At 64.3% G+C, this 11,758-nt stretch overlaps 3 protein-coding genes across 3 annotated transcripts; 1 reads left to right on the forward strand and 2 right to left on the reverse strand.

Annotated features, from left to right (window-relative positions):
- Nucleotides 1-1,129: 1,129 nt before the first annotated feature.
- EMIHUDRAFT_202042 (hypothetical protein) lies at nucleotides 1,130-2,426 on the reverse strand (the record flags this gene model as incomplete). The annotated part of the gene is made up of 6 exons (XM_005786686.1): nucleotides 1,130-1,169; nucleotides 1,331-1,364; nucleotides 1,527-1,621; nucleotides 1,645-1,898; nucleotides 1,982-2,272; nucleotides 2,340-2,426. 6 exons carry the CDS (start codon nucleotides 2,424-2,426, stop codon nucleotides 1,130-1,132), a joined length of 801 nt encoding a protein of 266 aa, XP_005786743.1.
- A 3,230-nt stretch (nucleotides 2,427-5,656) lies between these two features.
- Nucleotides 5,657-6,277, reverse strand: EMIHUDRAFT_202044 (hypothetical protein; the record flags this gene model as incomplete). Its single annotated transcript, XM_005786687.1, has 1 exon — nucleotides 5,657-6,277. The coding sequence occupies one exon, from the start codon at nucleotides 6,275-6,277 to the stop codon at nucleotides 5,657-5,659; it is 621 nt and encodes a 206-aa protein (XP_005786744.1).
- Nucleotides 6,278-6,383: 106 nt separating this feature from the next.
- On the forward strand, nucleotides 6,384-7,665 carry EMIHUDRAFT_202045 (hypothetical protein; the record flags this gene model as incomplete). The annotated part of the gene is made up of 3 exons (XM_005786688.1): nucleotides 6,384-6,994; nucleotides 7,026-7,130; nucleotides 7,377-7,665. 3 exons carry the CDS (start codon nucleotides 6,384-6,386, stop codon nucleotides 7,663-7,665), a joined length of 1,005 nt encoding a protein of 334 aa, XP_005786745.1.
- Between the last annotated feature and the right edge of the window lie 4,093 nt (nucleotides 7,666-11,758).

An 11,758-nucleotide genomic window follows, 5' to 3' on the forward strand; every position in this document is an offset into this window, starting at 1 on the left:
AGAGAAGCATTTTCTATACACACAGAGCGCCATACCCCCTAATTCTCTTCAACCAACATATAGCCGCTGGGCGTGGCGGAAGTGTGAACTCTGCAGGGCTCAGAGAGGGCAAGACTGGGCGGAAGTGTGAACTCTGCAGGGCTCAGGCACATCGGCACGGTGTCCGGATCCATGTAGTAGACGGTCGTCTCTGGGCGAGCAGAGTAGTACGCAAGCATGCGGTAGAACTGCACGCTCGGCCCCGAGCTCCAGGCGACCTCAGAGCCGTGCTGCGCCTCGGTCAGGTTTCCGCCGAGCAGAGACACGGAGCCGAAGCAGCGCCTCCACGGCTTGGACGAGGCGCCCTGGAGGAACGCCTCGAGGGACGGCCAGACCGGCGTGCCTTGGAGCTCGCGGATGCTCTTCGAGTAGTAGAGCACCAGCCTCGGCGGGGCGGGCGCAAACCCAGCGCCGACCGCAGCGCAAGGAGCCACCACCTCCCATCGAGCGAACGAGCCGATCAGCTTCGACGCGTCGTGCGTGGCGAAGGGGCGGACGATGGCGAGTGCAGCTGCCGGTGAGGATGGCGGTGGAGGCGGCGGCGACACGGACGTCAAAGAGGGCGGCGCCAGCGTCACAGCCTGCCCGTATGGGATGACCGACGGGGCTTGCGGAACCAGAAGGGGATTTTCCGACGGCGGCGGTGGTGAGGGCCACTCTTGTGGCTGCTGAGCTGGAACTGGAATAGAGGCGAGAACGGGGAGTAGCACCAGCAGTCCTGCGCGCCACAGGTATCCAAAAGAAGCGGACGCTCGACGAAAGGCGAATGGCGTGACCGCCACGGCGCAGAGCCTGACCAGAGCACCAACGGCGAGCCCGGTGGCCGCCGTCGTAGGCATGGCAGCGAACTCCAAAAGTACGCCGGCTTTGATCCCCGTGGGTAAGGTCACCTGCACCGTGCTGGCGGCGAACTGACCAAAACGAGAACGCCGGCTTTTGATCCCCGTGTCGCGCTCTGTTTTCTTTTTCTGGACCGACGGCCTTTCTCGCCGAGTACTATCTATATTCTTTTTGCGTATTCTTTCCGTATTCTTGTCCAAAATAGGGTCCATATTCTCGAATATGGCAAGAATATGGCTCCAAATAGGGCCTATATTCTCGAATATTCTTTATATTCCGGCTGAAAATCGCTTCGAAAAAGAATATAGAATATGAAGAAAAGCGTATAAAGGCCAATCCATACAAAATGGAGCTCGGCTCGGGGGTTGCGCAGCTTGCGGGACCACACAGCAGCTTGCGGGACGAAAGAGAGAGCGGATACAAAACGAGAACACAAAACGTACTCTCTCACATGACAAGCGATCCCACGACAGCGAGTGTGGGGACTACATGATCCGTACGTGAAGGGTGGAGGGGCCCGTCCGCAGAGCTAGGCGGCGTGGGCGCCCCCCACTGGGGCCGAGGGTAGGAGGACGTCTGCCGCTTGCTTGTTCTTGACGTCGTTCGTTGACCCAGTTGGCGCTCAGGGGAGTTGAGCCAGTTGGTACGCGTATTGCGCGCCTGCTTGTTGATGTTCTCGGCGTCGCCCGCCACCGCCGCCTTGGAGATCTGCTGCGTGTGGTGGACGACGAAGGAGGAGGCGCTCGCCGACGCCGCCCCGTACACCGTCCGGGGTCCGTGTTGGTGCCCGCCGCCTCCTTGGCGAACACGTGGAGGAACTGCTTGGTGGGCGGCGCAATGCCTCCCAAAGTTTCCACGAGCACCAGCCGCGTTATGGCCTTCTTGACCCACTTCGCGTCGTAGTACTGCGCCCCCATCCACTTCCAGCCCGTATCCGTCTTGACCCACCCCTTTCCATACATGTACGCGTGGTCCTTGACCCATCCCTTTCCAGTCGAGTGGTCGAGCGGTCCGTCCACCTGACGGCCACGCTCCTTGCACCCCACGACTCCCGTCAACGCCTTGTCCAGCGTGTTTCCAAACCCGTAGAGGTGTGGCCCACCGACGCCACATTGCCACCATTGCCCCACGAGCCCCTCGCCGACGTCGTCGACTTGATGTTCCAGCACTTGACCTCGTAGTGCACGTCCCGCATCGTGGCGAAGTCGCCGCTGATCTCGCAGATGTCAGTCACGGACGTGTCGTTGAGGTGCCGCGTCACCTCGGGCTTTTCCTTGTCCCCGAGGATGATGCTGCCAACCGAGCGCGCCCGGACGGCATTCTGGGCGGCCCTTAGCACCCTGTTGTGCTTGGAGGTGCGGTCGCCCTTGTTGGAGTTGGCGAGGAAGTCGCCCTTGTACTCTCCCACCGTGACGTGCTCGCCCGCGGCAGCCCTTCTCGACGAGAGTGGGCGCAATCACCGACAAGTAGAGCCCGTGCCTGCGCTGTATCGCCGTCAGGAACATCGCCGACACCATCTTCGTGTGGTGGAGTCCATCAGGGCGCATGTCGAGCCATCCGAAAGAAGGGAACGCTCGCGTTACAAGTGCGCACACTTAATGATTTTCGGCCGGCCGCAGGTCGGGCTGGACGCGGCTGTTTCGGCCGGCGGTCGGGGTCGGACACCAGCTTTGTCGGCGCGTCAGCGCCGAAGAAAATTTTTGGCGATTTTCTTGTACTCCCGTCACTTCCAGCTCACCCTCCCGGTTTTGTCAAATAGGATTCGAATCTCGTCCTTCTATATTTCTCCTTGAGGTTCCCTCCCAGGCCCGCCGCCGCGCGCTCGCTGGACAGCGGCCGTGACTCACCTGCTTCGGGCGCGCTGCTCCTCGGGGATGGCGAGAAGCGGCAGAGATGATGCTCATAGATGAGCTAGCCCCAGATGCCCCGTTTGCCCCACTGCGGCGCCGCGCTCGTGCCGGCGTGCGAGTGGGTACAATGCACCCCCTCGGCCGCTCGCGGCCCGGAACGCATCGGGAGATATTCATTCGTATACGCCAAGACGTGCTCAGATGGCACGTAGTAGTGTGACTGAGCGCGTGGCCACTCTCCACCCTCGATTGCGGGCTGGTAGGTGCGCAGTTGCCGCACGCGGCCGGAGGCTCAAGCGGCGAGGGGTGTGACGATGGCGGCCGCAGTGGTGTAGGCGGACAGTAATGATGCCGCGCGGGCGGAGTGGCGGACACGAGGACGCTGCCGTCGGACGAGGGGTTGCTATCATACGCAAGCACGAGCCGTCGGTGACGCGACGGCGTCATCACCGTTGGCCAGCATAGAAGCGCGAAAACCTGCCCGTGTGTCGGATGCGTCCCCAAACTTGTAGCGCTACATCTTTGGACACACACCGGCGGGCGCTTTCGAGGCGACCGGCAGCATTTTTTCTAGCCACATGGACCTTTTTGCGGCACGATAGCTGTGGGCTGCAACATGTACGTGTACCTACACTCGACTACAGCTACATGTACGACTGCAACGGCGCGCAGCGCCGAAGAAAATTTTGGGGCTTCTCGAGCGGCGGCCGGTGTGGACGCCGTTGTTTCGCAGCTCGGTCGGGGGGGGGCGCCCCTGCGTTTCCCTGCGGTCGGTCGAAAATGAGCTGTGCAGAGATTCGCTGCCGTCCCTCTTTTGATCGAAGAAACCCTCGCCCGAGCGGCTGCCCGCATCGCTTGATTTGCTGTGTGAGTGTTGAGGTGATGCGAGCGCGCGTGCGCGCGGCGCGCGTGCCGTTTTGGGTCTCTTTTATACCAGTGATGAAATATAAACCGACTTTACCACGCGCGCGCACGCGCGCGCCGCGCTCCTCGACTCTCTCGCACCCGCCCCGAGCCACGCCCCTCACGAGATAGGCGGCTGCGACCCTGAGAGTGCGCAGCGGTGCCGCTGGCGTGCTCACCACACCCATCCATCATGCCTGCATCATTCCTGCACGTACTGCCCGGTCTGGTCGGGGCGTGGGGCGAGATCTGGCATGGCGGCGCGCTTGAACTGAGCGCCTTCGATCGTCTCGCGGCGACAGCTCGCAGGCCGGGCGGCCAGAAACTGTGCCGCTCAGCCATCCGCCGAAGCGAGCGCGCCGGCGGCGGACCGCCGCCGGCGCGCTCGGCTCAGTGTCTTCAAGCCCGCCGGTGGGGAGCTCCGCTTGCGGGCAACGATTGAACTGCGGGCAGCCTCGCTGTCCGTGAATCAAGCACTCTTCACGGACTGTTTGATTGTGGAAACAACCAATCTCTGCACCACTTATCATTAAGTGTGTACCCGCGCCCCCGCCGGGCCCCTTCCTCGTGTTGCTGCAGGTCTTGCTGCAGGTCGGCGCGCCTGCCCCGCGCCTGATCTCGTCGCGCCTGACCTCGCGACTGACTCGCTACAATGGTGCGCCTCGGCTCGCTCCTCCTCGACGCCTGCAACCTGCAGCTCGGCTTTGAGCTCGCCGCGACCGCGCCGCCGCGGCCGATCGTCACCAGCCCGCTCGTCGCCGACCTTCCCGAGAAGCTGGCGAGCCTCTCGCGGCTCGTGCTGCCGAGCCTCGGCGCGGGCGGGCTCGAGGCTGCGGCGACCACGACCGCCGTCTTCGACGGCGCCGCCTTCCACTCTGCCTTTGAGGGCGGCCGTTGGGACGACACGGCTGAGGGCTTTGCGCGGGTCCACTTTACCGACGTGCACGAGAAGGCGGACGACCGACTGATGCGGATGATTGACGATCTCGCCGCGGCGGACGACGAGGCCTCTCCCGCGTCGCCGCTCCGGCACGGCGCAGAGGCGGCGGAGCTGCTCGAGGCGTGCGGCGAGGGCGCCTGCCCCGTGATTGTGGCGACGCGGCAGCGGGCGGTGCCGGGGAAGGCGGAGCGGCAGCGGTGCGAGGCTCCCCCCTCCAGCGGCGGCGGGGCTCGGACCCCTCTCGCAGCCTTCCCGGACCCCTCTCTGTAGGCGGGAGGCCTTCCTCAAGGCGTGCGGACTGCCGCGGCTCGGAGACACCGCCCACCTGCCCTCCTTCACGCCCGCGCAGCGAGAGCGCTCCGCCAACCTCGCGCGCGGCCTCCACAAGCTCGGTCCCGGCGTCATCTCCTTCCGCCTGCTCGAGCGGCCAAACGCGATCCTCGCCACAGACGACCGCGGCTTGCGCAGACGCGCGATGGCAAACTCGCCCGTCGTGGTGCTCGGCCGCAGCCAACTCTTCAACTGGCTCGAGGCCACCACGGGCGAGAATGGAGGGGAGGGGTGGGAGAACACTGACGGTGTCTGAGGCCGTCGCGGCCACATCGGACATCGGCACATCGCATGCAGCACTCATGGTCGCCCGCGGCGCACTCGTCCTCTCTCCCGTCGCTCTCCCGTCTCCGCGGTCCGCTCTGAATTTGTGTGTGCGCGCAATCCACAGTCGCGCTCCCAATACGTGCATCACTTTTGTGACAGGTCTCAGACTTTGAGCGGCCATATCTCGGTAACTATTGATGGTCCACCTGAAAACTCTTCGGATTTGGAAGATGGAACGGTGCACTCAACGCGGGGGCCCGGCCCCGCCCGAGCCCCGTTCGAATGGCGATGTGAGTTCTCCGGTGGACCATCAATAGTTACCGAGATATGGCCGCTCAAAGTCTGAGACCTGTCACAAAAGTGATGCACGTATTGGGAGCGCGACTGTCCACAAATATCATCGGCCTTAACGGCCGAGGTACACGGCTTTTACGTGAGGGTGCGACCTCTGCTGTGACGAAACACCGTGACGTCGCGATGGTCTACTCTAAGCGCGACCCTGACTATCTGTGCTGATATCGGGCACTCTACTAAAGTGGCTCACGATTCTGCCCAGCTTCCTCGGCCCCTCCACTTTCCAGTCCAGCACGAACAGGTCCGGGTCCGTGCAGAGTAGCCTGCCTCGGTACACATCCGGGCCGCAGGGGTGGAACATGCCCGGCTGGTTGAACGGCCTCTCTCCTCGCACCACTTCAGCCTCCATGCCATCGGTGGGCGGCTGGAAGGGCGTTGAGGCGCCGTCGATGTCTATGCTGTGGAACAAGCGCTCTCCAGCCAGCATGCTGGCTGCTAGGGCGGCTGGCTCCCTCTTGACCCCGTCGTCGAAGAACACCGCGACTCTCCCCCCACCGTCGCCGTCCTCCGCCTCACCAAAGCGATAGAGCAGCGCATGCCGCGCGTCGAAGCTCTCCATGTCTGGCTCCAGGGTCACCTTACCCTTCTCCTCGTAGGCGAGCACCCGCGGCGATCCGGTCAGCGGCACGAAGGCCGCATCTCCACGAAAGGTGCCGCTGAGGCCGCCTCGCGTGTACGTCAGTGTCTTTGTCAGCGTCCACGGCCCAAGCAGGTAGGAAAGCAGCGCCGCGGGCGTTGCGGGCGTGGTCCACATTGCAAGCACACTAATTTCTTTTTATGGCCTTTCGGGCCCGGGGGAGGCTTTTTTCGAAAGAAAAAATTGAGCCCCCCGCTGGCGGCTGGGTGCTGGTGGGATGCGTATGAGGCGGACGAGGGAGGAGCGCCGCGAGCTGCCGGCGCGTGTGTCTGCCGATATGCAGAAGATCACGCTCACCTCGCTCCCGCTCGATGCCCTCGTCACCGTCGTGTCTCACCTCGACAGCCTCAGCCTCCTCACAGTCGCCACTGTGAACCGCACGCTGCGTGCCGCCGCCGAGGACGAGTCCCTCTGGTCCGCCCGCGCCCGCCGCTATCTCGGCCCTGTGCTGCACGCCTATTTCGGCGGCGAGCTGCCGTCGCGGCCGCCCGGCGCAGGCGCAAAGCAGGGCTACTTTGCGCTGTATGCCGGGTGGAAGCAGCTGGCGCAGGAGCGGAGCGGGCGGCTGCTCCTCAAGATCGGCAAGCCGCGCAGCCGTGGCGACTGGGCCGGCGAGTGGCAGCGGTGGCAGACGGGGACGTACCAGACAAGCAGCGGAGCTTCGGCGGTGTGCTTTGGGCTGCCGACCAGCCAGTGCGAGGCGTACGGAGTCTTCGATGCCACCGACTTTGACCACCCCGGCTCGAACGAGCTGCTTGGGCAGGCGGCCGCGAGGCCGGACGCGTCGGACGCCTTTCGGCTCTGCCGCCACAGCGGGCTGGGCAGAGGCAGAGAGTGGAGGGGTGAGCGAGAGAGCTGTGCATAGGCTCGGCCGCCACAGCGGGCTCGCCATGCGCATGCTCGCGGGGATGGGTGTGCCGGGCCTGGAGGCGGTGCCGTGCGACGCGGCGCTCGAGAAGCTGCTTGCGCGGTCGAGCCGGCGCAGACCTCGCCCCTCCGCCGAGCTGGAGGAGGGCTGCCCGAACACCAACGCCCTCACCGAGCCCTCGCACCTCACCCCTCACCCCTCACCCCTCACCCCTCACCCCTCACCCCTCACCCCTCACCCCTCACCCCTCGCCCTGACCGCGGCTGGGCAGGAGGGCGGCCTCCGCGACCGCCTCCGCGCGGCGTGCTCGGCGTGGCGCGGCAGCCCCCCACACGGAAGCGAGCACAGACCCGTCCAAGAGTGCTTCTCCCCGTTTGCCCTGGTGGCGTGCTTCGCTTGCGTCGCCATCGCGCTCCGCTGCTACGAGACGTCCTACGCGCGCGCGCACGGCTGGCCCTCGCCCAAGCTCGGCAGCCTGCTGCAGCGCGACCGGCCGGGCGGCGACTTGTGGCAGACGGCGCTGGAGGAGAGGCGCCTCGCGATTGCAGGGCGGGAGGGCAGAGCGCGCCACTGCGAGGCAGACCACGCCGCGTGCCTCTCCGAGGAGAGAGAGTTGAGTGTGCGGTCTCCGCTCTGACGATCAGGCCGGGGGTGGTGGCGTGTGAGCGTTTGAGCATGTCGTGTTTGGCGTTCTCGGTTCTGTCCGCGACCCGCATGGTGATTGGTGTTTGTGAATCGGTGACACTTGTTGACTTGTACACAAGTTGTGCTTGTGGCTCTCGAGAGAAACAGGGCGCGCGGCGAAGATAGAGCTCTTTGCTTTCAGCTTAGAGGCTCCTACCTCCTACCAGGGGTGCCTACCACCGGCTTTAGAGAGGGGCGCTTCACGGTCCGACGAGTTTGACACTCCGCTCTCTCGCTGCGGGTCTCGTGTCTGTACGACACGAGCTGCCCCCTGTGCGCCGCCCACCGCGCCGGGGACAGGACCGCCGGCCGCCGCTGTGAGCGCGGGCGTGCACTCGCGTGCTGCTCCCTCTTCTGTGTGGGAGGGGTGGGGACCAAAAGAGATCTCGCTGGCAAGAGGACAGTTGGGGAGGACATATCTCGCTGGCATGAGAGGACAGTTGACTGCTCTGGGGGGAGGCGGGGGCCCTAGAGGGTATCCATGCGGGGGGGAGATGGGGTCCCATGGCCCGCCGCAGGCGCCGATTTTTTTGCGATTTTTTCTTTTTTGTTCGATTTTTTACTTTTTTCATGGGAATTCGCCGTACTGTGCGGCCATGCTATCACGCCTTGCGACAGCCTGTCGGCGCTGCTGACCGTGCCCTGCTGCACAATTGACCACCTGCATAGCTCGCGGCCTCAGTATCCAGCATTCAGTGACGACCTGAGTGTACGGCCAGTAGGAAGGTGTCCTTTCAGCGCGTGCACGCTTCTGGTGCAATGCGCGTCGCCTCGGATTGGCTGCTGGCACTCTCGAGGCTATGCCTACACAGCCTCGCGCGCATGGGCAGTCAAGAGGGACCACGCACCTTCTCAGGACAGCGCCGGTGCCTCTCTCTTGGACCGGCAAACTTGGTGGTCTCGTGTCACCAATGTGGGACCAGTGCGGCATCGCGCCATCGACAGCTCTGAACTGCGCCTCAACTCGCTGCTCACCTTCGTGCTCTCCGTCCTCATCTCCGGAGTGCTCGTCAACCTCGCCATGCTCCTCTCGGACCTGATCGCACGCCTCCTCTTCACCCGCTATGACGCGAGCAAGTGCAGCCTGCCGAGTGTGCTTCCGTGGCCCGACCCGGCCGGCAACAGCAAGCCGTTCGACGTGCCGGTGCCGGAGGCGAGCGAGGAGCAGCTCGCCAGCTTCCTCGCCTTCCGCGGCGTCGCGCTCCCGGCGACCGACGCGGCGCGGCGCGAGGCGGCCGCCCGCGAGGCGATCTCTTACATGGCGGAGCTCTTTGACCGCAAGCACGACGACTGGTGCTACCGGCACTACGCGCTGCGGGAGAAGGGGCTCGCCTTCCCGTACCGCGCTCCCTTCATGGACGACTGGAACTTTTACGGCGAGACCTCGGCGCACCTGCGCCCGGTAGGCAACGGGCAGATCATCTTTGCGCTCCACCACGCCGTGGAGGGCTTCATGATGCCGCTGCTGTACTTCTGGACGCACAACCCTTCCTACTTCTTCTTCTCAATGTACGCAGACATGGGCGTCGAGGCGTACGACACGCTCGCCATGCTCTACCGCCGGTGGGCGGGCAGAGACTACACGCTCACGCGCCACCACCCCGCCGTCGATCACATCCTGACGCCGCACCACCTCTTCGGCGTCTTCTTCGAGACGCTCGCGCTGATGGGGGGCCCGGGCATCTCCAAGACGTTCATGTTCCACGTCGAGGCCTCCGCTCACGCCTCGGGCGTCTTCATCCTCGCCGCCATAGTCATGCACCAGACGCCCGCCCAGTCGTGGCCGCGCTTCCTTTACCGCTTCCAAAAGTGCGTCGTCGCCGCCATCGTCGCGTGCCGCGTCATCTGGTGGATCCCGGTCGCCGCCGGCTCGCTGCGCCTCGCTTACGCCTACAGCGGCGACTTCCCCGCCTGGCTCGCGCCATACGGCATCCGTGGGCTCGGCCACTCCTTCCCCCTCCTCTCGCCCGTCTTCCTCTTCTCGCTGCTGCTGATTGGCTTCTACACGCACTTCAACGCGGACCAGCTGCAGTACAACCTCAAGCTGCTGCGCAAGGCGGCCGCCAGGGTGCGCGCGGCGAACGATGCGGAGAAGCCGGCGCCGGCGAAACCCCCGCTTGCTGCGCTCGCCGGCCCGGCTCAGCGCAAGTCGCCCCGCCTCGCCGCCGCCAGCGCATAGAGCGAGACGAGGGAGAGGCGCGGCCTGGGTTGTCTAGATTGGCTGTGCGAGGCTGCGTGTCGCCGCGTACATCGACGCTCGTGTTAGTGTGGTCAAGTGTTTGAGTGTGCGCTGGGAGTGTGTTGTTGTAGTGTCGAATGCCCCCATGTCCATGTGCCATGAGTCACATATACGACACCCCCCTGCCCATCCATCGCGAGGCCTTCTCGTGTAAAGACTTATAAAGAGCTCGTGACGGGAGAGCAACATGGTTTCGAAAAAGAAAGAATCTTACAACAAAACTCCCTCGCACAAGAAAGAAAACAGCCACCCAAGGGAGGGATTGGTGTACTGTTAGTGCCAGTGGCAGTGCGCGCCAGTGCCCACCCTGTCTGTGCCCGGAGTCATGCCTCATGCGAAAAATGGGGTTGAAATTCTTTTCTCGCACGACACTGGGCACGGGACTGGCGCTCACTGGCAACAACACAAAATTCTTCTCTCGGCAACTCGGCTCCCGTGGTGTACCTCTCTCTCCTTCTCTCTCTTGTGTTAGTGCCAGTGGCAGTGCCTGAGGGAGGGTATAGAGGATGTAGAGTGTAGAGCGCTGTTGAGCTGTAGAGATGTAGAGAGAGCGCTCTGGAGCGCTGTAGAGCTGTAGAGCTCTACATCCGGCGCGGGACAGAGCGATGCAGATGTAGAGCGCTGTAGAGGCGCTCTACAACGTGAAATCTCTACACAACAAACTCTGCATCATCTCCCAGTAAGCTAAAAGTACGTACGTACATCATAAGCGGCGAACGAGGCACGGTCGCTCTCCGACATGAGGCGCGTTGCACTTGTCAGTGCTACCCTGGCCTTCTGCCTGCCCGCCCAATGGGTGGCAGGTGCCTCTGCTGCTGTGGCATGCCTCACGGCTGCGACTGGCCGGCGCCTCGGCGCGTCAGCTCGGCTCGGCGTAGCGATCGTGGCCAGCGCAACTCGCCTGGACTCAACGCTCAGCCAGGAGCTCCCGCACGCGCTGGCGCGAGTCATGGCGCAGACAACGCGTCTGAATGCTAGCCTCGCCTCGCGCAAATGCGACCGTCCTCGCAGCCGACAGTCCACCGCCTGCTAAAGAAGCACAGCGATGAATGCGGCACCGGCGACGCATGGCAGGCTGGTCATGACGCATCTCTCGCTGCGACCAGCTGCTGCCCAAGAAGGTCGAAGCGGTGCGGCGCGGCGCGTCGTCGCTGTCTCGGGAGAGGAGAGAGTAACAGCCTCGCCCTCATCGCCGACGGCGCCTTCTTTACCTGGGGCGAGGGCGGCCACGGCTGCCTAGGCCACGGAGAGGACCTGTCGGACCAGCTGCTGCCCAAGAAGCAAGAAGGTCGAGGCGTGGGCCGTGGGCGCCGCGCCGCCGAGGTGATGGTGAGGGGCGTGTCTGAGCTCTGAGAGACAGCCTATTTTGCGCTATTCACGGGATTTGTGCCGTGTGTTATAACAACGCAAAAAGCGATCAACCGTATATGGATATGCGCCAAAAAAACTCAAAAGCCTCGTGACCACCTCCCGAATGTATTGCCGCCGCGCCGGGCGCCTTGCCCGGCTGCGGCATCTCCCCCTCGCCCCCCCTTCCCGGGGGGTCTACTGTGCGGGCGGAGCTGACAAAGCCACCGCCCGTTCCCCTCCCCCCTCGCCCCGTCCCCCTAGCCGCTCGCAAGGGGGGGGGGGGCGGAACCCCGTAGCGGCCCCTCCACCCGTGGGGTGTCGCGCAGCCACTCGCGGACGAGGGCCATTTCGTGCGTCCGGTTGGAAAACGCGGTCGCGACCTTGCAAGCCGACGCCTCGTCGTGCGGGCAAAAGACAGTCCAGCCCGTTTTGCCGAGAGCGGCTGGCACACACGAGC

Source organism: Emiliania huxleyi (assembly GCF_000372725.1).
Source record: "Emiliania huxleyi CCMP1516 chromosome Unknown EMIHUscaffold_15, whole genome shotgun sequence".
In the NCBI taxonomy this organism is placed as follows: domain Eukaryota; phylum Haptophyta; order Isochrysidales; family Noelaerhabdaceae; genus Emiliania; species Emiliania huxleyi.